The 26,354-nt window shown below is 40.2% G+C and overlaps 1 protein-coding gene across 4 annotated transcripts in view; it reads left to right on the forward strand.

The window, feature by feature from the left end:
- The window catches only part of PDE1C (phosphodiesterase 1C), a 1,393,842-nt gene that overhangs the window by 619,778 nt on the left and 747,710 nt on the right, over window positions 1–26,354 (forward strand). The window contains exon 1 of one of the 4 annotated variants that reach the window (XM_044293927.1): window positions 5,905–6,820. The exons of the other annotated variants lie outside the window; for them this stretch is intronic. Within the exon in view, the coding sequence (XP_044149862.1) occupies window positions 6,687–6,820 (134 nt within the window). The 5' untranslated portion in view covers window positions 5,905–6,686. Of the gene's footprint in view, window positions 1–5,904; window positions 6,821–26,354 lie in introns of those variants that run through there. 4 annotated transcript variants of the gene reach the window in all.

The raw sequence follows: 26,354 nt of genomic DNA on the forward strand, positions 1-26,354 counted from the left end.
GTTGGCTTTCGGGTCTGTGCCTTCACACCACAAAGCAAATCTTTTGCTGTATTTTGCATATCGCGGACCCATTTAAGTCAATTGGTGCTCACTGCAATATGGTATGTGGTCCACAGTACGGAGTTCTTGCGGTCGTGTGAATGAGCCTTAGGGCTCATGCCCACAAATGTAAGGGCTCCGTGCCCATGCTGCAGACTGCAAATTGTCGTCCGCAATGCACGGGCACCTACCGCGGGGCAGCCGCATGCAGATCGCGCACCCATTCACTTTAATGGGGTCCACGATCTGCATCTGACGGTCCGCACCGCAAAAAAGTAGTGCATGCACTACTTTTTTGCAGTGCCGAGGCACGGCTAGAAACACCACGGAAGCCCCATAGTGCTTCCATGGAGTTCCGATCCGTGCTTCTGTTGATTACTTGCTTTAAGTAGTTTCCAATATTGTACTAAACAGATTTTAAAACTGGTATAATTGCTCCTTGTAATTCAGACTAGGTGGCTGCCATTCCCTCCATGTACCTCATGGTATTCATCGAGTGCTAAAATCTCATTGTGTAGTGTTGTTTAAAGGGCATCTGTCAGCAGATTTGTACCCGTTTTTTAGAATATTCGTAATATTCAAAAAAAAGGATATATAGCAATATATAGCGAATATTATGTAATAATTATGTAGTAAGTCAGTGATAATATCTGACACTGGAAAAGCTGGGTAATAACTCAGTGTAGATTGCGAGTTATTACCCAGCTTTCCCAGTGTCAGATATCATCCTAGTGTAGATTGCGAATATTCTAATCGGTTTCATAGTCTTCTGACAAGAATATTTGTCTCATCATAAGACTGTTAACCCAATAGAGGGCGCTGTTCATAACTCAATAGCGCTGTCTATTGGTATTTATAGTCTTATGACTGAAAATCAAGGCAGATTCTGCTCATTTGCATGTCTTTCCCATATGCCCATTTTTATGCAAATTATTTTTTACATGACAAAACTGTATAGAAAGGTTATTGAATATTATGTTAGGACAATCGGAAAACTTTTTGTCACCCTAATGATATTGATCTAGGTGTGCAGGTCCACGCAAGCCATCCAACAGATGCAAAATAACTTTGAAGTTTACTGGCTCTCAGTCAGATGATAACTAGTTTGGAATATCTCTTAGTGCACAAGGCTGCCATTGTAAGGTATGCTGACTAAGCCTGTCATCTGTCTCATGGATAGATTGATGGCTTGCACATACCTGGCTTTTGGGATATAGCCTTTGTGTGGTTGTCTATTGTATGTCGCACATAATAGGAGTCTAAGACATCTCCAGCTATCCTGTTAATGCTATTTCCAAACCATTTTCATGAGGTTTCCATCAATTTCTAACCTTGTTTTATGAACCAGACACCATCTTCTCTTCTGAGCAGGGGGTGCCTGTTTGTCTCCCATTGACTTCCATTATACTCAGGTGCACGGCCGAGCACGCGAATATAGCAATGTGTTCGGGCCGAACACCCCAATACTTGCTGAAGGCACCTGTGTTGGTACCATGTTCATATGTGCCCCCATTGCTGAGAAATATTATGTTTTACTATATGCAATTGAGCCTTTAGGAGCAACGGGAGCGTTGCCATTACAACTTGAGAATTCTCTGCTCTTTGACAGGATCAGGCAGTGAAAACGTTATTATGCCTGGCCCTGTCAAAGTGGAGAGGGCGCGGCAGTTGCAGAAAGAGCTGAGCCTCTAGGAGCAACATCTATGCCCCTGTTGCTCCTAGATGATCATTTGAATATAATAAAATATAATTTTTCACAGCAATGTGGGCACATATGGACATGAGGCCAACACAGATTTTTTTAGCTGCGAAGCGCACATGAAACAGGCGAGACATTGTCATAGGTACCAATCTGCTAACAGATGCCCTTCATGGCCAAGGCTCCAAGTTGATTAAATGGCCATGGTTAATAAATCCCTATAGGGTTGAATCTATCTAATATATAAAGCTGAGTGTATGTATGTGTGAATGTTCGCTAAAGGAATCCGCACCCTCACATTTACAATCACAAAATTTGACACACATGTGTATCAGGTGTCCGGGAAGGTTTTAGACTGTGTCTCAGCTCTCTAGCACGTATGGTTCCTGAGATATTCCCACACAAATGCAAATATGGCACATCACATGTCCCTTATCAGCCAATGGAAGCTCGCAGGTCCTTAGTCACCACACACAGTTTTACATCAGGTTTCCATAACAACCCAGCCATTTTTCTTCACTGCTGTAGACTTTAAAGTGGCAGGGCTCTATGGATGACACTGCTAAGGGAGTGGAGGGCTGTGGAGGTCACAGTTCAGGGGCAGGTAGGGTGGCCATTCAGGCCACCCTCAAAATACTGACTTAAAACCCCTGCCCCCAGGTCCTGCTAAGCCATGCCTCGATCCAGTTAGGCCACACCCCCTTCCCACTCCACAGCCTATGGGGATTGAAAAAATGAAGGAAAAAATCTACTTCTGTCAGCTGCAGCGGTGGAAGGGAGGGTGACTTTCTCCCTGCAGCTCATGATCAAGCAGCACAGTGCTACTGTTTGAAAGCGAGCTATTCAAAAGGGCATCCCTGTGTCTGTCCAGGCCCTGCACCGGATGGAGGACAGGGAGTTTGAAAGCCAGACTGTCCAGTCTAAGGGTACTGTCACACTACAGCTGAGGATTCCGGCAGGCAGTTCCATGGCCAGAACTGCCTGCCGGATCCGTCAAAACGTATATTCAAACTGATGGCATTTGTCAAACGGATCAGGATCCTGATCCGCCTGTCAAATGCATTGAAATGCCGGATTCGTCTCTCCGGTGTCATCCGGAAAAACAGATCCGACATTTATTTTTTTTAACATTTTTTTTCATACTGCACATGCCCAGACCGCAAAAACAAATCCATTTTGCTGGAACACTCAGGGCCGGATCCGGAATTAATGCATTTCAATGGGAAAAAATGCCGGCAAGTGTTCCGGAATTTTGGACGGAAATAAAACCGCAGTATGCTGCGGTATTATGTCCGTCCTGAAAAGGCAAAAAAGACTAAACTGAAGACATCCTGATGTATCCTGAACGGATTGCTCTCCATTCAGAATGCATAAGGATAAAACTGATCAGTTCTTTTCTGGTATTGAGCCCCTAGGACGGAACTCTATGCTGGAAAAGAATAACGCTAGTGTGAAAGTACCCTAAAATCAGACCACTGGCCACCGTAGGTGCAGGCTGCTGTGGAGGTTACAGTTAGGCCCCTTTCACACGGGCAAGTATTCCGCGCGAGTGCAATGCGTGAGTTGAACGCCTTGCACCCGCACTGAATCCTGACCCATTCATTTCAATAGGGCTGTGCACACGAGCGGTGATTTTCACGCATCACTTGTGCATTGCGTGAAAATCACAGCATGCTCCTCTTTGTGCATTTTTCACGTAACGCAGGCCCCATAGAAATGAATGGGGTTGCGTGAAAATCTCAAGCATCCGCAAGCAAGTGCGGATGCGGTGCGATTTTTACACACAGTTGCTAGGTGACGATCGGGATGGGGACCCGATCATTATTATTTTCCCTTATAACATGGTTATAAGGGAAAATAATAGCATTCTGAATACAGAATGCATAGTACAATAGGGCTGGAGGGGTTAAAAAAAATAAAAAATTATTTAACACACCTTAATCCACTTGTTCGTGCAGCCCGGCTTCTCTTCTGTCTTCTTTTGTGAAGAATAGCCCCTTTAATGACGTCACTACGTTCATCACATGGTCCGTCACATGATCCATCACCACAGTGATCATGTCACGGACCATGTGATGAGCGTAGTGACGTCATCAAAGGTCCTATTCCTCATAGAACAAGACAGAATAGATGCCGGCTGCGCAAACAAGTGGATTAAGGTGAGGTAATTTTTTATTTATTTTTTAACCCCTCCAGCGCTATTGTACTATGCATTCTGTATTCAGAATGCTATTATTTTCCCTTATAACCATGTTATAAGGGGAAATAATACAATCTACACTACAGAAGTTCGGGTCTGGGTACCACAGTCAGTTTTTTTATCATGCGTGTGCAAAACACATTGCACCCGAATGATAAAAACTAAACAACGGAACGCAATCGCAGTCAAAACTAACTGCAATTGCATACCAACTCACGCAGGTTTGCCGCAATGCACTGGGACACATCCGGACCTAATCCGGACATGCTCGTCTGCAAGGGGCCTTAAGGGGACAGTCCGCTATGGAGGTCAGTGTTAAGGGGCAGATTGCTGTAGAGGCCACTGTTAAGGGGAAATCACTGTTAAGGAGATGCGGTACTGTAGAAGTCACTAATAAAGGGGCGACCACTGTGGAGGTCACTGTTAAAGGGATGGCCCACTGTGGAGGTCACTGTTAAGGGGGCAGTATGCTGTAGAGGTCACTGTTAAAGGGGCGGGCACTGTGGAGGTCTCTTTTAAGGGGGCAGGGAATGGTGAAGGTCACAGTTAAGGGGATGGTCCGCTATGGAGTTCAGTGTTAAGGGGCTAAATGCTGTAGAGGTCACTGTTAAGGGGGCAGGTTATTGTGGAAATCACTGTTAATGAGACGGGGTACTGTGGAGGTCACTAATAAAGGGCCGGCTGCTGTGGAGGTCATTATTAAATGGGAGGGTGCTGAGCATGTTAATGTAAAGGGAGCAGGTCGCTGCGGAGGGCACTGTTAAAGGGGCGGACACTGTAGAGATCACTGTTAAGGGAGGAGGGGACTGTGGAGGCCACTATTAAAGGGGCAGCGGGTACTGTGAGGTAACTTCTTAAGGCAGAGAGGTACTGTGAGGTCACTATTCAGCGAGTGGGGTACTGTGGCAGTCACTGTTACAAAGGCAGTTGCTGTGGAGGTCTCTGTTTAGGGGGCCGGGAATGGTGGAGGTCAGTTAAGGGGACTGTTACCTATTGTCAGTGATAAGGTTCAGGTGTTGTATAGGTCACTGTTATGGGTCTGGGCCCCTGTGGAGGTCACTGTCAAGGGGGTGGGGTGCTGTGGAACTCACTCTTAAAGGGGCAGGCTGCTGTGAAGGTCAAAGTTAAGGGGTTGGGCTGCTGTGGAGGTCCCATTTTAAGGAGATGGGGCACTGTGGGGGGGCGGCAGTGTTAAGGGGTGGAGAGGCTGTGGAGGTCACTGTTAAAGGGGCTGGGCACTGTAGATGTCACTGTTATAGTGGATACTGTCGATATCTTTTAACAACACACACAAACATTAAATGAAATAGATGAAATATACCCGTGAGAAGCCGGGTCCTTCTGCTAGTGTATATATATATATATATATATATATATTTGACACTATCACAAATCACATGCAATATTATTTTCCTTTGGATTCTTATAAAGCAATGATATTATGTGATTATTACGTGACTTGACATATGATAAGTTACCGTGGAGCCCTAACCTTGTACAGAGTAGTTTCCTACAAAACAGTAAAAATCTTATGGCTAGAAAGTCCCAATGATCATTTCCCATGTGACTTGCCAACGTGTGAATAAAAAAGGTTAATGGAGGGATAAGCCCTGTTGCCTGGGGCTTCCAGGAGAAGTGAATATGACATGTGACTTTCTTCTAATTCTCCTTTAGTGTGGTCGGTGAACACTTTGTATAATATGGCTTTTCCTACTGATGAGGATGAAGAACTAGCATGCTGGAAAGGAAATCTCACTAAGTGCTTCATTTTTGGCAGCTCTGTTTCTCACAGGACAATTTGTCCCAGTGGAATATAGCAGAGAACGTCTTCTCTGTGGATTCTACATTTTTTCTTGCGTCTCAATGTGCGATACTACTGATTTTCTTCTCTCAGCCAACTTGAAACCTTACAAGCTGGGTCGTTGTTGTGAATGTGCTCGAAACAGCACCTTGCCAGTATCTCCTCCCATGGATCACTGTGCTAATGAGAGCCAGTTTTATTATTACTTTCCTTCAACCCACCCCCATTTCTTTCAAGTAGCAGCCAATTTTTCCTGCAGCCTGCTTAGTGCATCTGTGCATGAGAGGAGAAGAGTGTATGTGTGTGCATGTGTTCGAGGCATATCCCTGGCTGGCTATGGGATGACTTCTCCCTCACTTGTCATCTCCCTCGCCTGTCAGCGGAGCTGCTGGTACTAGAAAGGGGATAGAAGGGAGGAGAGAGGCAAGGAATAGGGGAGGGAGAAGCAGAGCTGGAGGGGACAAGGGCTGGCATTCAGAGCATCCTGGAGTAAAGAACACGCAAGGTCCATCAAATGGGAGCAATAGACACATTGGAAGCGGTGCAGATGCCTCTGCTCTGCACTCCCCAGCTTGTTGTCACAGGTTTTTTTTCCAATGAGTCTTCAGCTGGCATTACCGATTGTTTGTCTGGCTTATCGTTTTAAACAAAAAAAGAAAAATCTGTAGTGATTTCAATCAAGAGATCAGCCTAATCCCTTACATCAGACTCAGGATCATGGCATTCTGCCACAGCTACCCCCAGTATACACCTGGAGCTTCTGCTGACCGTGTAGACTTTTTCTAATAATCTGGAAAATAAGTTAAAAACAACTATAACGAGAAAAAAAAAAAAGAAGAAGAAACAATTAGAAAATGTTTGACGCTCCCCGTCACTGTTAAAGGTGAAGTTTGCAGTGTCTGTCTGTGCATGTATTGGTATTTGTTTGTCCGGAGTAACCATCCTTCATGAGCTTCAACCAAAGTCACATACCTATAGCCATGGAGTCACCTACTAAGGAAATCGAAGAATTTGAGAGCAATTCACTGAAGTATCTGCAGCCGGAACAGATTGAGAAGATCTGGCTACGTCTCAGAGGACTGTAAGTACTAGTCTTTTATATATATATATATATATTTATTTAGTAACCCATGAACATATGCTGCATCTCCTTCCTGACAACTTTCTCTGTTCTTTCAAACCCTTTCCCGTGAATTGGCCAACATGTGAAGGATTTGTTCTCAATAAGACGTAGAAATGAAATAAGTTGCATCGGAGGTTGCCCATCATTGACGTCATTCTGATAACAGATGACCAGTCCAACAATCTGACTTTCCTGAGCCTGATCATCCCAGTGATGATTCTATGTATGCAACGCTACGTGTCGGTTTAAGTTGTGATCTACTAAGGGTTCTTTCACACTAGCGTTTTTGTTTTCCGGTATTGAGTTCCTTCACAATACCGGAAAATAATGATCAGTTTTATCCTAATGCATTCTGAATGGAGAGAATTCCATTCAAGATGCTTCAGGATGTCTTCAGTTCAGTCCCTTTTACATTTTTGGGACGGAGAAAATACCGCAGCATGCTGCAGTTTTATCTCCATCCAAAAATACTGAACACTTGCCGGAATGCCGGATTCAGCATTAATTTACATTGAAGTGTATTAGTGCCGGCATTAAATGTTCCGGCAAAATGATCCGGCTTTTCGGTGTGCGCATGCAAAAAATAATAATTTATACCGGATCAGTTTCTCCGGATGATACGGAGAGACGGATTCGGTATTGCAATGCATTTGTCATCCGGATCCGCATCCGGATCCGTCTGACAAATGCCATCAGTTTGCATCCAGATTGCTGGATCCAGCAGGAAGTTCCTGCCGGAATCCTCTGCCGCAAGTGTGAAAGTACCGTAAGGCTACCCACTTGCGTTGTTTGATTCCAGCAGGCAGTTCAGTTGCCTGAACTGCCTGCCTGATCAGAAAAACTGTATGCAAACGCAGGTCATTTGCAGACTGATCAGGATCCTGATCAGTCTGACAAATGCATTGCAATACCGGATACGTTTTTCCGGTGTGTATTTATTATTTTTCACATGCGCAGACCTGGAAACTGGATCCGTTTTACCAGAACACTTGATACCGGATTCGGCATTAATACATTTCAATCGAAATTAATGCCGGATATGGAAATCAGGCAAGTGTTCCGGAATTTTGGCCGGAGAAAATACCGCAGCATGCTGTGGTATTTTCTCCGTCCAAAAACCGTACAGTGAGTGAACTGAAGACATCCTGATGCATTCTGAACGGATTGCTCTCCATTCAGAATGCATTAGGATAAAACTGATCAGGTTTTTTTTCCGGTAGTGAGCCCTGTGATGGAACTCTATACCGGAAAAGTTTAACGCAAGTGTGAAAGTACCCTAAGTAATACTCACAGTATGTCATAGTAACATGAGGAAAACTGAACATTCAGTCATGAGGATCACATAATAACCCGCAGGTTTAGATACCTCTTAGAAATAGTTCTGCCTGAACATTGAAAAGCTGAAGGTCACTTCATTATGTACTGTGCAAAAAATAATTCCTAATAATAGCTAGGAGAAGGATCCTGGGGTTAACAGGTGTATGCCAGCAGGTATAAATAAGGCATTATGTACTAAGGATGTGTGGATGTACATGTATGGATGTATATGTATGGCTGTGTGGATGTATATGTATGGATGTATATGTATGGATGTATATGTATGGATGTGTGGATGTATATGTATGGATGTGTGGATGTATATGTATGGATGTATATGTATGGATGTGTGGATGTATATGTATGGATATATATGTGTGGATGTATATGTATGGATGTATATGTATGGATGTGTGGATGTATATGTATGGATGTATATGTGTGGATGTATATGTATGGATGTATATGTATGGATGTGTGGATGTATATGTATGGATGTATATGTGTGGATGTATATGTATGGATGTATATGTATGGATGTGTATATGTATGGATGTATGGATGTATATATGGATGTGTGGATGTATATGTATGGATGTATATGTATGGATGTGTGGATGTATATGTATGGATGTATATGTGTGGATGTATATGTATGGATGTATATGTATGGATGTGTGGATGTATATGTATGTATGTATATGTATGGATGTATATGTATGGATGTATATATGGATGTGTATATGTATGGATGTATGGATGTATATATGGATGTATGGATGTATATGTATGGATGTATATGTATGGATGTATATGTATGGATGTATGGATGTATATATGGATGTGTGGATGTATATGTATGGATGTATATATGGATGTATGGATGTATATGTATGGATGTATATGTATGGATGTATATGTATGGATGTATGGATGTATATATGGATGTGTGGATGCATATGTATGGATGTATGGATGTATATATGGATGTATGGATGTATATGTATGGATGTAAATGTATGGATGTATGGATGTATATATGGATGTGTGGATGTATATGTATGGATGTATGGATGTATATATGGATGTATGGATGTATATGTATGGATGTATATGTATGGATGTATGGATGTATATATGGATGTGTGGATGTAGATGTATGGATGTATATATGGATGTATGGATGTATATGTATGGATGTATGGATGTATATATGGATGTGTGGATGTATATGTATGGATGTATATATGGATGTATATGTATGGATGTATGGATTAGGTTTATTGACATTATGTAACTGGTGATTTACATTTTTGTTCCATGTTGATGACTTTTGAAGTCACATTCATAACTGATCTCAACATCACCTGACGGACTGCATGCCATATGCTTGGCTCTGTTCACACTGGCATCATTAATTCCGATTTTCCAGGATCTTATTTTTCCATGAGTTGGGATCCTCCAAGTTGGATTTTTTTTGTCCTGGATAGATAGCTACAGTCAGGCTGTGAGAATAGGGTGCCCAGAACTCTCTTAAGGTGCTACCATGCTATATCTTTTGAAAAAAAGAAAAATAGATATCCAAAGACACCAACCTAGTGTTCCAATTTAGTTTGTGTTTTAGTTGTGCTTTTGTTCATTTTGATGGTGTTTTTTTTTAAATAAATAGTGTATTTTTGCTAACGAGTTTATTACGCCATTTTATTCAACTAATTATTTTTTATATAGGAAAGTATTTACCCTCGCTGATGTCACCTTTTGTATAGATAAACAAGAAAAAGCTATTGTAAAAAAATAAAATAAAACACATTTTTCCATTTATCAAGCAAAAAAAAAAAAAAAAAAAGCAATAGATGTCTACAGGACAAAAATGACAGAAAAGGAGACAAAACATCACACAACCAGAGCAACCATTAATAAAAAATAAAAAAACACAAGTGAAGAACTATGCATTAAAAACACGTTTGTATTGCATTTAATATTTCACATAAACTTATAGCCAGTATCTGAAGGTGATATTTTTTGCCTAAAAAACATAGCAAAACCACTAGGACAAAAACATAAAATACCTAAAATGCCAAAAAGACTCAGTGTAAAATGTACCCGACTTTTATACAGCTTGTGTGTAGCTTTTCTCATCTGCGTATTTTTGAAAAATACAGGCTGACTGCCTAAGTGTTCAGTCTGGGAGATTTAACACTACAAATCTCAGCATGCCCCCAGTATACAGATTGAGGGTAAAGCTAGTGCTTTCTATCCTTTGTATTAGATGCATCTCAGTTGTAGTGGATCCTGCTGCATCATGGATGGCGTCCATTCTGAATTTGTTTTTATTACCGTATGTCAGGTCCTGGTCCAAAATGATCGAAAGAAAGACAAGTAGAATATAAATGCCCTCCATAGGTGAATACAGTTGTGCAGTCAGGTGTCGCCCTAGTATAAGAGCATGAGCAGGGGGTGCTCAGATGCTCAGCAGTAGATGCTGCCGCAGGACCAGCACAGGCGTCTATCTCATTTTCTGATCCAGAGTAACAATAGGCGTGGAAGGCAACACAAACAAATATCCAAGACTTCACAGATGCTCTCAAGCAGCAGCATCCTCACATGCTTTCTTCACCAGCTCAAATTATCTGACGGGGACCACATGGCAACTTTTTGTAGACTGGCACTCCAATTATAACTGTGAGATGGCCATTGTAATCTGGAGGAACGCAACGGGCTGCCTGTAAAGATTTCTGTGTAATCTCAACCTAATATCTATCTATCTATCTATCTATCTATCTATCTATCTATCTATCTATCTATCTATCTATCTATCTATCTATCTCACTATGTCTGTCTCCATGTCTATCTATCATCTATCTATCTATCTATCTATCTATCTATCTATCTCACTATGTCTGTCTCTATGTATATCTATCATCTATGTATCTATCTATCTATCTATCTATCTCACTATGTCTGTCTCTATGTCTATCTATCATCTATCTATCTATCTATCTATCTATCTATCTATCTATCTATCTATCTCACTATGTCTGTCTCCATGTCTATCTATCATCTATCTATCTATCTATCTATCTATCTATCTATCTATCTATCTATCTATCTATCTATCTATCTATCTATCTCACTATGTCTGTCTCTATGTATATCTATCATCTATGTATCTATCTATCTATCTATCTATCTATCTATCTATCTATCTCACTATGTTTGTGTCTATGTCTATCTATCATCTATCTATCTATCATCTATCTAGCTATCATGTATCTCACTATGTCTGTGTCTGTCTATCTCTCTCCTATGTATTTATCTGTCCGTCCGTCTATCTTTCTGTCTGTCTGTCTATCTATTATCTACCTCATATCTATTTATCCAACTTTCGCCTATCTATCTATCTATCTATCTATCTATCTATCTATCTATCTATCTATCTATCTATCTCACTATGTCTGTGTCTATGTCTATCTATTATTTATCTATCTATCTATCTATCTATCTTCTATCTGTCTATCTAGCTATCATGTATCTCACTATGTCTGTGTCTGTCTATCTCTCTTATGTATCTATCTGTCCGCCCGTCTATCTTTCTGTCTGTCTGTCTGTCTCTTATGTATCTATCTATCTATCTAGCTCTGATATCTATCTATCTATCTCTGATATCTATCTATCTATCTATCTATCTATCTATCTATCTATCTATCTCTGATATCTATCCATCTATCTCTCTCTCTCTGATATATATATATATATATATATATATATATATATATATATACAGTTGCAAGAAAAAGTATGTGAACCCTTTGGAATGATATGGATTTCTGCACAAATTGGTCATAAAATGTGATCTGATCTTCATCTAAGTCACAACAATAGACAATCACAGTCTGCTTAAACTAATAACACACAGAATTAAATGTTACCATGTTTTTATTGAACACACCATGTAAACATTCACAGTGCAGGTGGAAAAAGTATGTGAACCCTTGGATTTAATAACTGGTTGAACCTCCTTTGGCAGCAATAACTTCAACCAAACGTTTCCTGTAGTTGCAGATCAGACGTGCACAGCGGTCAGGAGTAATTCTTGACCATTCCTCTTTGCAGAACTGTTTCAGTTCAGCAATATTCTTGGGATGTCTGGTGTGAATTACTTTCTTGAAGTCATGCCACAGCATCTCAATCAGGTTGAGGTCAGGACTCTGACTGGGCCACTCCAGAAGGCGTATTTTCTTCTGTTTAAGCCATTCTGTTGTTGATTTACTTCTATGCTTTGGGTCGTTGTCCTGTTGCAACACCCATCTTCTGTTGAGCTTCAGCTGGTGGACAGATGGCCTTAAGTTCTCCTGCAAAATGTCTTGATAAACTTGGGAATTCATTTTTTCTTCGATGATATCAATCCATCCAGGCCCTGACGCAGCAAAGCAGCCACAAACCATGATGCCCCCACCACCATACTTCATGGTTGGGATGAGGTTTTGATGTTGGTGTGCTGTGCCTCTTTTTCTCCACACATAGTGTTGTGTGTTTCTTCCAAACAACTCAACTTTGGTTTCATCTGTCCACAGGATATTTTGCCAGTACTACTGTGGAACATCCAGGTGCTCTTGTGCAAACTGTAAATGTGCAGAAATATTTTTTGGGACAGCAGTGGCTTCCTCTGTGGTATCCTCTCATGAAATCCATTTTTGTTTAGTGTTTTACGTATCGTTGATTCGCTAAAGAGGGATGTTAGCATATGCCAGAGACTTTTGTAAGTCTTTAGCTGACACTCTAGGATTCTTCATCACCTCATTGAGCAGTCTGCGCTGTGCTCTTGCAGTCATCTTTACAGGACGGCCACTCCTAGGGAGGGTAGCAGCTGTGCTGAACTTTCTCCATTTATAGACAATTTGTCTTACCGTGGACTGATGAACAGCAAGGCTTTTGGAGATACTTTTATAACCCTTTCCAGCTTTATGCAAGTCAGCAATTCTTAATAGTAGGTCTTCTGAGAGCTCTTTTGTGCAAGGCATCGTTCACATCAGGCAATGCTTCTTGTGAAAAGCAAACCCAGAACTAGTGTTTTTGTTTGTAGGGCAGGGCAGCTGTAACCAACACCTCCAATCTTATCTTATTGATTGGAGTCCAGTTGGCTGACACCTCACTCCAATTAGCTCTTGGAGATGTCATTAGTCTAGGGGTTCACATACTTTTTCCACCTGCACTGTGAATGTTTACATGGTGTGTTAAAAAAAAAACATGGTAACATTTAATTATTTGTGTAGTATTAGTTTAAGCAGACTGTGATTGTCTATTGTTCTAACTTAGATGAAGATCAGATCACATTTTATGACCAATTTGTGCAGAAATCCATATTATTCCAAAGGGTTCACATACTTTTTCTTGCAACTGTATATATATATATATATATATATATATATATATCTACCTATTATATCTATCTTTCTATCTATCTAGCTATCTATCATCTATCTATCTACCTCTTATATCTATCTTTCTATCTATCTTTCTATCTATCTTTCTATCTATCCTTCTATCTATCTTTCTATCTATCTTTCTATCTAGCTATCTATCATCTATCTATCTACCTCTTATATCTATCTTTCTATCTATCTTTCTATCTATCTATCTATCTCATATCTATCTATCTATCTATCTATCTATCTATCTATCGATCGATCTATCTCCTATTTGCCTTATAAAAGAACCATATTTCCCACTCCACAATATGGTCATACCTGGCAGCTCTGTTTAATGGCATGGTAGAAGTTGATGCGTATTGTTTAGCGGATTGTACAACTTTCAGTTACCACGGGTTGCTGTGGTCCTGGCACCTCTGTGATGCGATCATACAATGTCTTTCAATTGAAATCTCCCTTGGTTGCTGGAGGTAGTTTAGAAGGTGCACAGTGACACCAGTAGAAGACTGCAGTATGGTTATTAATGGACCATAAATGAACCTATAATAAGGTGCAGCTTTTTCCATATACAGTATGGCTTACTCAGACTACTAACCATTTGTTTAGGAATGTTCTGCTAAATGGAGCCTTAATTCCCAAACAACAGGCGCTGTCAGCCTGCAGACAGAAAACTCCAAGGTATGAACTGTTGCAAAAAGCTGTCAGTGTGTATTAAACTCATGTTTCATAAGGCAGCCGTGTCCTGGCCACACTGGAGCATAGCGCTGAATTAGATCTTTATCTGATGATTAAAAGAGAGAATGACAGAGGTCATGTTCTATGTACCACCCGCATCCTGCACCCGGCAAGGGTGGACTAACCTCTATTCTGTATGATGCCGCAGCAATGTCAGGCTCAGGTGCCTCAGTCCATACCTACTGTACCCCTTTTACTTCTGCCGAATATAATTATATAGAAAGCGATATGGTTTAATAATTGTTTCAAATATTGGTGAAGATTAAATCTGAATATAGTTTCCAGAGTCATTTTAAATGCGTTTGATTCCTTAGAATACTGAATATTGTCTTTTTGCACAAAACCTTGTACCAGAACCTTAATAGTGATAGTACCAATACGGTTCCTTACCGCAAAGCCATAAGCACTTCATGTGCTGCCATATGGTGCCTCCTAATGGCATCACAGTACCGGGATATTCTCCCATAAAAGCTAGGCTTCCAGGAGAATACTGCACCTCTGTAAATATGGCATTGGAAGGTGAATGCCACAATTATTTGGGATTTGATACAAATCCAACATGATCAAAATGAGCTTGGGATGCCTGTGTGGGAGGAGGTAGGGTAGGACTCCTTGCACCTCTCTGAGTGTTATATTACTAAGGCCAAGTTCAGTGACAAAACAACATGTGACAGATACAGTATGACATCACAGACTGCTTTCATATCCTGTTGTGCTCGTCTGTCCGATTCTGTTAATAAAATGACATCACGTCCTGTTTCAGTGACCATGCAATCTCATTCTCTTAGAGACATAACTATTATGGTCATAGACAATATTAGTCAATCACTGTCCACAGCAGTGACCAGTGATTGGCTGAGCAGTCATTTCCTGTTTGTCGAGAGGAACTAGGAAGTACAGACCAGCATCGGAATGAGAGTGACGGGCCATTGGTAAGGTTAGCTTGACTTATTTTACTACTTTACTGCATTTTTTTCCCCAAAAATTTTAATCTGTCACACAACCTATTTAAGCAAGATCAGGAAAGCAATTGTCTGGAGTGAAGCGTTCCTTCCCAGCAATCCCAGCCTGGTCATCAGCAGAAGAGACCGCTGCAGCAATCTCCTCCTCAGTATAGAGAGGAGAGATCGTTATGCATCGCTCTTCCCTATACAGGATCATTATTTGCCGGCAGCAGATTGTGATTACACACCATGATATGCTGCCTACAAGTGATCATTTTTAAACCTGTTGAAAGATTTGGATTGTTCGATGAACGAGCGTTTGCTCATTCATCATGTAATCGGCGGCAGTATTGCACTGCCAGATCATCGTTAGCGATCATCTGGCAGACAATCTGCCTGTCTAATGCAGCCTTTACTCAGTGCTCAACTAGCACACATAATCCTATAGAATGAACCTTCCCTGGCTTGGGGAGAATAAGCACAGGATCAGATGTGTAAACATGCACGAGACTGATGAAGCTGTACGTATATTTCCTAAGGAGTTCATGCTGCCGGATTTAGAAGGAAGTGGATAAAAAAACTCAAAATAGTAATGTCACATTTTTGTGGCAGTGAAGTAAAGAGCTGGTAAAAAAAAGAAAAAAGAAAACACAAACAAAAAAAAATGCTATATTCCATGTTCCCATCAAGATGCAGAATTCTAGCTTCAGAAAGTTACAAAATAGGACCTTGCAATGTTTTGGGGTTACTTGTGCACAAATTTAGCATTTTTACACCACACACTCCAGTTTTTAAATATGAGTGAGAAAGTGGGTGTCAAATGGTATTAGCTTCACTCCAGATTTATCACGGCAAGTTTTTTTTTTAAAGTAAAAAAATGTTAAAAAAAGTTTAAAGTTTCTCCAGTAAGGGGGAGATTGGCATAGAAAAACTGAGTAGCATTCCAAGACATAAATGTTCGTATGTAATACTTCAAAGCAGCGTGAAGCAAAACTGACTTCAAATATGACCTTCTTGGTAAAGTTCTCCCACTGCGTGTAAGGATGATAAATGTAGTGTCCACTGGTATATTTAAGCATATTACACAGATAGCCTATTCTTATACGATTCGGAGAAGGGTTGTACCCCCTGAACTGCAGCCATCAGCAGATTAGCCTCACAACTGTACCCAGTACATCATCATTCAATGATACTGTATGTGGTTAAGCCTGGTACTCAATGATACTGTATGTGGCTAAGCCTGGTACTCAATGATACTGTATGTGGCTAAGCCTGGTACTCAATGATACTGTATGTGGCTAAGCCTGGTACTCAATGATACTGTATGTGGCTAAGCCTGGTACTCAATGATACTGTATGTGGCTAAGCCTGGTACTCAATGATACTGTATGTGGCTAAGCCTGGTACTGCAACTCGGCCAATATAGGTGAATGTAGCTGAGTACTAGGCACAATCAGCACGTTTCCCTGTTTACAGAGACATATACTGCCAACAATAGTGTTGATTTTGTCCAAACTGCTTGTTTGTTGGCTGATGCTGTCCTGTTGACACTAGTGATTGAGCGTTTGAATGAGCGATCGTTCCGCCTATCATCCGCCCTCATAGAAGGGCCATTACAGGACATCTGCAGATTTGTACCTATGACACTGGCTGACCTGTTGCATGTGCACTTGGCAGCTGAAGGCATCTGTGTTGGTTGGATGTTCACAGGCAACAACAGGTCAGACATTTTGATAGCTACAAATCTGCTGACAGATGCTCTTTATTATTATTCTAGTAGCTTTTTTATCTGCACCTATGTAAATGCGGTCATCAGACAGTGGGGCAGTAGCACAGATCCGAATCTGTAAAGAGAAATGTGGTTATGATCAAAGTAAGTTGAACGGGTTTGTCTAATCTTGTGAAAGTTTTTGAAAATATCTTGCAAAAGTGTAAGAGAACAAAAGAAATACTCACCTTACCATTTCCCTGCTGCTCTGTGTTAACACTTCCTTGGTCACCCAAGTCCAGTGATGTGTCCGCATGACATGTGACCACTGCAGCCAGTGCCTAGTTGTAGCACTGACTTATTAACACCACTAAGGTCATCACCGCAGCCAGTGATTTGCTGTAGCGGTCACATTGTGTCGACATGTCAGCCCTGGTTGAACACAGACTGGTGGGGAGACCAGGGAAGCATGGGCATGCATGTGACAGTGGATTGGTAGTGTGAACATTGCACACAAAAAATGACCCAAAAAAGAGAATTTTACATTTTAAAGTTAGGTAAAAGTGTTTTACATACAAATACATTCCTCTACACATGACATATACTTATAGCATCGCTTGTCATCCTGATCGAAATACAATGGATGCAGGAATAAGAACAGGTGACTCATGGCTTACCTCTATAGGTGTTTTTTTAGCATTACTGTTGCTTGTGATGTGATTTTTGCTATACTATTAGGGAGTGCCGGATAGGCTGTATTGAGCTATATCAGCTGTATTGGTCCATAGAGTATCTACTTGTTATAAGACTGTAGCGGTCCCTTCATCAAGGTTTTACACTAACTTGCAGCTTGTACCTTATATTTGATCTTAGCCAGCAACACCACTGGTAAGTCGATTACATCCAAGGTGTGGAACCCAGAGAAAATTATCCATGAAGACTTTGCAATCTACCATTTTTGCATTTTTTTTTTTTAATTATACATTATTATTGTATAATGCCACAGAACAATGGCACGCAAATACCGATGACCTGCCTTTGTTTGTGGTGGTAGTTTAATCAAATTATTCCAATATACTTATTGTTTCACTTCTCTGCAATGTTCAAGAACACTGTTTTCTATCAATGAATGGGAACTGGTATGCACATTATAGTTTTGGTGGCTGAACGCGCAGGGAACGGTGGGTTTGGCAAACACACTATTGCCATGATGGCTAACCTCCAGCACTCCAGCTGTGGTAAAAGTACAACTCCCAAGATGCACATTTGCTTGGCTGTTCTCAGAACTCCAGAGAAATGAATGGAGCATGCTGGGAGTTATAGTTTCACCACATCCGAAGTGCTAGAGGTTAGCCATCACTGCACTATTGTGTATGGGGAGCTTCTGACTCTCTCCTGATGATTTCTGGAGAGACAAAGATTGGGCAAAATGAATGTCCTCTTGTTCTCCGGAGAGATAAGCCACTGCCAAATATGTTATCGGCTTTCTCTGCTAACCCCATAGCATACACAGACCTAAGATATATGTATATGGTGAAGCTGGAAGGGATACGGGAGAGACAGCTGTTGGCCAAACAATCTTTCGGCCAACAGCCATTGAATGTGTATGGTCAGATTCAGACTTGATACGATTGAAGCAAGTTCAACTGTAAGACATGTTCAGATGGCCATACACATTCAATGGCCGTCAGTTGAAAGATTGTTTGGCCAACAGCTGTCTCTCGCGTCTCCCTCCCAGCTTCCCTATACATATACAAATTAAGGTCATCCAAATGTGTCAGTGTATGTTAAGGGGAGAGCAGAGAAAGCCACTGCCAGATAGTTCTGACAAGGTCTTATCTTCCCAGAGAACAAAAGGATCAGGTGAAAATATTCAATTCGCCTTATCCTTGTCTCCTTCAACATCATCTTTCAGGGGAGACTCGGCATCTCCCCACTGTTCTCGGTGGGTTTGGATGATAATAGTATAAGGTGTGTGGCCAGCTTAAGGAATCAGAAACACAAATCTTACCGAAACGGCTGGAGTCCTAGCTGTTTTGCTCACAGAGCATTGTCTAGACTTGATACCATTTAAACACTCATCGTTAAGGTATGCTAGGTTTGTATGGATGGTCATCCTCTGGATATCAGCAAGAATGTTTCCATTTTGATAACAGAATAATCAGAAAGTCCCTTTAAAACAAATATACGTTATGCCATTCAAAGGAAACTTTGACAGTAAGACACAAGGACAAGCGCGCCATTGAAAGAACATCATTTAATGCAAGCTTGTCATGGAAAATGTCTAACTGTTTCAAGACCTTTGGGATGAACTATTTTTCGCACCCATACAATTTCCTTTTAGCTCATTAGTGGAATAACATAAATACCGTAATAGAGGCCACTACATGCTGTACATTGTGTATGTATATTCCTCTGCGCACAGTGTCAGAGAACCCCCAACCATATGGCGGTACTTAAAACTGAAGTATAGTAGCTCCGTTTGCTGCTTGAATGTGTAATTGACAGTAAGTGGCGAGTCAGTTCTTTTCCAGCATCAGGATAAAAAAGCCTCTCATTTGCTCAATTGTATTCAACCCGCATCGGGTGCCTGCATGAAATTACATAAGATTTCAACACTGTGCAAACCTCCAAGCCCTTGACTGTTTACTGATGTTTAACAGCTTTAGCTGACAGAACACAGACTTCATGTTCTGCGCTCGCTGCATGGCGACGACTCTACACATTTTCTTTGCTTCCTGTGCACAGAGCTAATTCTCCACTGCTGTACTCCTAATGTATTGTAATCAATTATTTGATACGTGCATTAAAGTACAGTTCCCATTAGGAGCATATTGACTCGAATCGTAATCCCTTTACACAGTTAATGGTTTTAACTTCACAAGTCTAAGGTCTCATTCAGCTCAGAGCTTGAGAACTGGTGAGCAGGCGATTGCATATGTTGGCTTGCTGAGTAAATACAGTGTGAGCTTATTGCTTGCAGCATTGTGCAAGCAAAATAATGCATTTCTGAAGTTTATTTGCTGCTTGCTTTACGATACATTAGTGTCTCATAGGCTTTCGTGAGGGAACACGTCATCGTTTTTTGTTAAAAGCACCTCAAGTGGTGGCTAATGGACTCTTGGAGAGAGCAGCCAAATCATCTTGAGTTTATATACCCTCACCATGGATGATGTACAGTTGGGCAAGTGTTGGGCAGGTATTGCAATGTGGGCATACAATCTAGTGCATGCATCACTTTTTGTCCTGTTGTAATCTGGCACTCCTGCCAGAAATTGACTGGATACCCACCATATCGTTAAATGGCAGTATATGACTAGGCCAGATCAGGCCTAAATCTGGTTTTCTGCCTAAACAAGTTGCCGTATCCAATAAACACAAGTGTGAAACTAGTTTAAGCTATGAAAACCATTTTAAAGGTTATAACTGTATCCAGCTTGTACCCTTCTCCTTCAGTGGATCTCTAGCATTACATGGCAGCAATTCACATGACTGGCTGTCCATGTAATGCAAATGTGCCTCAAATCTGCCAGAATGTTCACAACTTCATTTGGGCCTCTATTTGGAGCATCTGCCCAGTTATGTCGCTTTTGATGGTAAGAATATGGTATGCTGTAGCACCATTCTTGCCGTCAAGATCACAGAGTCTTCAACCGACTGATTCTAATATGTTTCAGTAGACAACCCCTTAGAGGTGCTGGATTAGATCCTGGTAGACTTCCATGGTACAATTTGGCAAGCATCAAATCAAACATCTCCCACCTACTGAAAATAAAATGGGATAATGCTATAATTTTTATTATATTCATATAAGCAAGATTTTATAATTCAGGATAAACACCTGTCGTTTTGCTTTTCTGCATAGAAAACAATTCTACTGTAATAAATCCTGCTCCTGAACAGTTTTCTTTGGATAGGGGCAAGAATATATTATCTGAATACCATTTTTAAGGTATAGAAAGCATATTAAGTTTTCGCTATTTATTTTTATATTTTATGAACTCAATGTAGTTTTAAGGATTACAGAGTAAAGTTTTTAGCTGATTTTAATTCCACCCCCGTTATAAAGATTCGACCAAAAGGAAATACCCCGCTTTACTACTAGATGATAATTTTGTGACACTCTCTAGGTATGGACAGTCAATGAGCAAAGAGAACTGTCATGTGGGAATAGACTTTTGATCTGTAGATATTGACTGGTACCAAATCATTTCGGAAGCCCTGCCTTGGGCGCCAAGAGAGCTTGTCCCACCCCTCATTGCAAGTTGTTAATTTAGCAAATCCTATAAGCACAAATATGTAAGTATATGATCGATTTGTAGCAATATGATCACACTATTAGTGTTGTGTAGCTTAGGCCTCAGTATACAAGGCTGGGTATTATTTCTAAGTTCAAGTCATAACAGTGAGGATTCCTATACTCGGTGCTATTTCTTGTGATGTCTAGCTGAGACTGTGCTGTCCTAACTTACATCATCTTTAGGTTGAATGGAACAGATGTCTTAACTGCAGGCAAAATTCTCAGCCCTGTTATCTTACAGATACCTAAAATAAGAAACCACTAAGAACATATGTATAGTAGATATGTGTATCTATCCTGTCTATCTATCGGCAATCTATCTATCTATCTATCTATCTATCTATCTATCTATCTATCTATCTATCTTCTAGCAGATAAACATTTTCAGCAGCTTTTATGACATATATGGTTAAAAATCAGTCTATTTGCAGACTATCCTTCCTGAGTTCCGTCAGCTGACTGCTCATGTGAGCCTTATATCTGGTCTCTTGACCACATAAACAGTCAGATATGAGCTGTCAGCTGACGGAACTCAGGAGGGACAGTCTGCAAATAGACTGATTGTCAGCCACATGTATCAAAAAACTGTAGAAAATTCTTAAGACCAATTGAAAAATGGATTTTAGCCCAAAATGAGTAAAATGCAATCATAATCTCATCATAAGCTCATCATAATGCTATAAATGTTTATTACTTCTTGAAATTACTGATTTGTGATGTATTATTCACGTAGAAATGCAAAGCAGACATTATTCTAATATTAGATTTTCTTAGGCCATTCATAACAGAAAACTTATTAACTAAGTTACCAAATCTGAACCCTGTTTATTCTGTTCAATCAAACAAACTTCAAATTGTATTTCTCAAGCTCATTTCTTGCTAGCCAATCCAAAACAGCTTTCTCAAGAAGCTTGGCATCATATATACAAAAAAAAACATGCTCTATACTTGCCCATTTGTCCATTTTGTGGACAAGGATTGGACATGTCTATAGAAGGGAAAAAAAAAAAAAAAAGAAATTGGCGGCATGCTCACAGTTTATATCCGTGTTTGCGGATCGTAAAACACATAAAATCATGTCATGTGCAGTCCTTAATCATATTTTCTTTACCTTGTATGTAATAAAACAGAAAGGATGACCAACGTTTTATAAAGGGTGAAACCAATTTCATAAATTGATACGACAAATGAAAGGACATAGAAACATTGTATCATTTGATGCAGCAGTAATTTCTCAAGTACGCTTGATGCAGTGGCCTCTACATGTCAGAAGAAAGCACCAGATTTGTTCCGAGCCCACTGAATTAGAATGTCACTTGCTAAACAGAATGCACTCTCACCTCACCATAGGTCACCTTTTTGTTGCTTCCACATAGTGAACGATAAAAGTTCTCTTTTCTTTAGGTGGCCTTTAAAGAAAGGCTTTGATGTATCTATTTCCATTATAAGCTATTCTTGCACTCTCCAAAAAGCAACACCTCAGTGCCAAAAGTGTAAATTAGATTGCAGTTGAGAAATATGAATATGCAAATTGACTGTAGGTGAAAGAAATGATGCTAGACATTTTCTGTTTCAGCAAGCAGGGCGAATAATTCCAGTCTCAGCATCATGGTTGTATATGGTCAGATCAAGGTCTATTTAAAACATTTTAGGCGCCCCCTTCCCATCACACAATGCCTCAATAATACCTACATATATAGCCTGAATAATAATGTCACACTATGGACAAACAGTGCCTAAATTAGTGTAAAAAATGATATCATGCTTTACATAAGTAATACCTCCACTGCCCACATATTAAGGACATGTGGGGAAATTTATTGACCAGCACTCCAGAATTATGGCCTTAAAAAGTTGTAAAATTGAGCATTTGCCAATTTTTGGGCTCATTAGCACAAAACATTGTGATGTTTTGCATTTTATAACAATCACTCCTGTTTTGAAAAGTGGATGGAAAGTAGACACTACGTATGTTAATTAGTTTTACAACACATTTTTCATTGGGACCCTTTAAAAAATCTAAAAAAATGCCATAAACCCGCTCCAGCAAGGCATTGGCAAAAAAAAACTTGAAGTGGGATTTGTAACCAAAAGTGTTAGGTTTAATAATGCACCAAATTTAACAAAAATTGGACTTTTCTGGCATAAAAAGTCACAATCCATTTTTTTTAATGCCATTATGACTAAATTCAGACACAAGTGGCATTTTTATGCTGCACTTGGCACTTTCTGAAAAGAGGGTGTGACAGGGGCATGGTGTGGGTGGGCAATTTTGCCCTCATTTATGCCAGTTTACTGGCTTTAATGATTATTGAAATCTACTCCAGCTGCGAGCTGTATACATTTCAATGTAGGCATATGGAGTACCACAGGGTGCCCTTAGTTTATGATGAGGCTTGCACCTCCTCAAAAATTCTGAGGATCCTCCAGTGGCGCAGGGGAATATCAAGATCGGTGTAGAAATACCAGTTGTGATAAATGACCCCCAATGTGTGTTTTAATGTTTTAAAAATTGGGTGCAAAGTATGTCAATGCAGATGCCTACGAAACTGACATCAAAACTGACCCTAGCGCAGGAAAGTAACAATGCTAACCGCAGGGCCACGTTGCTGCCATTGGTTCTCCATTTGGAAGTAATGGCTTTCACTGTGTAGTTATGGAGCTTATTTTGGACTCTTGAAATCCATTATTTTTTCACATACTGTTCTTAGGGTCTGTTCACCCCATATCAGAGCTATATGTTGAAGGTGTATTCCCTGAAATATACATACATATGTACAGACTACACTGTATAGCTCTACAGTAGTATACTTCAGCGCCATAATACAATACAGCGCCATAATGTTAAAAAATAAAGTAGTCCATACTGATGCATAACAATAGGACGGAGGACTATGGCTATGTTTGGTGGGTGTGCTTTTAAAAAAAATAAGTACGTTTCAAACTTGAAACCCATATAGTCTATAGATTCATTACTATTTTATTTCTTTTAATGTTTATAAATACAGCTTACAGCTAATGAAAACCCAAAAGTCAGTAACTCAGAAAATTACAATATTATATAAGACTAATTAAAAAAATATTTTAACACAGAAATGTTTAATACTGAAACTATGCATCAATTATTGCATCAATGCAGTGTGGTATGGAGATGATGAGCCTGTGGCACTGCTGACGTGTTATGGAAGCCTGGTTTGCTTTGATAATGGCCTTCACCTCGTCTGCATTGTTGGGTCTGGTGTCTCTCATCTTCCTCTAGTCTAGACAATACTCCATAGATTCTCTATGGGGTTTAGGTCAGGCGATTATGCTAGCCAGTCAAGCACAGTGATACCGTGGTTATTAAACCAGATATTGGTAGCTTTGAGAGTGTGGATGGGTGCCAAGTCCTGCTGGAAAATTAAATCAGCATAAAGCTTGTCAGCAGAGGGAAGCATAACATCCAAAATTTCCTGGTAGACATCTGTGCTGACTTTGGACTTGATATAATACAGTGGACCAACACCAGCAGATGACATGGCTTCCCAAACCATCACTGAGTGTGGAAACTTAACACTGGACCTCAAACAACTTGAATTGTGTGCCTCTCCACTCTTCCTCCAGACTCTGGGACTTTAATCTCGATATGAAATGCAAAATTTACTTTCATCTAATAACAGAACTTTGGGACCATTGAGAAACAGTCCAGTCCTTTTTCTTCTTATCGCCCAGGTAAAACGCTTCTGATGTCTCTTGGTTATGAGTGGCTTGGCACAAGGAATGCAACAGTTGTAGCCCATGTCCTGGATATGTCTGTGTGTGGTGACTCTTCAAGCACTGTCTCCAGCTGAAGTCCACTCCTTGTCAATTTGCCCCAAATTCTTGAATGGCCTTTTCCTACTTTCAAGGCTGTGATTATCCCTGCTGCTTGTGCAGTTTTTCTTTTACCACACTTTTCCTTCCACTCAACTACCCATTAATATACTTGGATACAGCAGTATGTGAACAGCCAGCTTCTTTAGCAATGACCTTTTGTGGCTTACCCTCCTTGTGGAGGGTACCCTACTTTGCCAGTGTTTTGTGTTTAATAGATGATTACAGTGTGACACCATGAGTCTACAATATTGAACTTTTTCACAATATTCAAATTTTCTGAGACTCCGACTTTTGGGTCTTTATTAGCTATAAGCTATAATCATCAACATTAAATAAATAAATGCTTGAAATAGATCATTCTGTGTGTAATGAATCAATAGAATATTTGGGTTTCACTTGAATTAAATTACTGAAATAAATTACAGTAACTTGATGATATTCTAATTTATTGAGATGCACCCGTACTTGCTAACATTTTTTACAGGGGCAAGTCACAGTAACACAAGAAATATACTGTATTATAGAGCAAATACATTGACTAAAAATGACCTTGTTAAACGTGCACTGAGAAGAGTTCTTTAATGTTTCCACTTAGGGATATCAGTTAGTATTTAGGTTAAGGAAAAAAAACTTAAAGGAGGAATGTTGAAATGGACCTGGAGAACAGATAATTCCACTTGGCTAAAAAGTCTTCCGCCTCTAATTAGCTACAGACAAGATACTGATAAGTGCCCCCTTACAAGTGTCACTGTTCCTACTATTGAAACTTGAAAAGTTTTGTATGACTCAAGTCATTTCTCTTTGATCTAATTGAGGAAAAGATAAATTAGACACATTGTAGATGCAGCACAGTTTGTGAATACTCAAATGGGAATGAACATGAAATGGCCCTATTAGACTACCGGTAAGCGATTTTCAGGCAAATTATCAGAGATAATCATTTATAGAAAAGCTTGTTCCTGATAATTGCACCACCGATTGGCCAATAAATGACCAAACACTTGTTTGTCAGCTGATTGACATCTTTCATCAGAAGAAGAGCTACACAATCATCTGCAGCACATCTTCCTGTGTAATCAGGAATGTGAGCCGATAGTGAATAGAACTGAACCAGAGAGGAACATACTGTAGGAAGCAATTGTTCCTCCTCCATTCACTTTGCATCTGCCGTTGTAATAGGTGGGTGCAAATGAGCGCTAATTGA

Source organism: Bufo gargarizans, chromosome 5, assembly GCF_014858855.1.
Source record: "Bufo gargarizans isolate SCDJY-AF-19 chromosome 5, ASM1485885v1, whole genome shotgun sequence".
Lineage (NCBI taxonomy): Eukaryota > Metazoa > Chordata > Amphibia > Anura > Bufonidae > Bufo > Bufo gargarizans.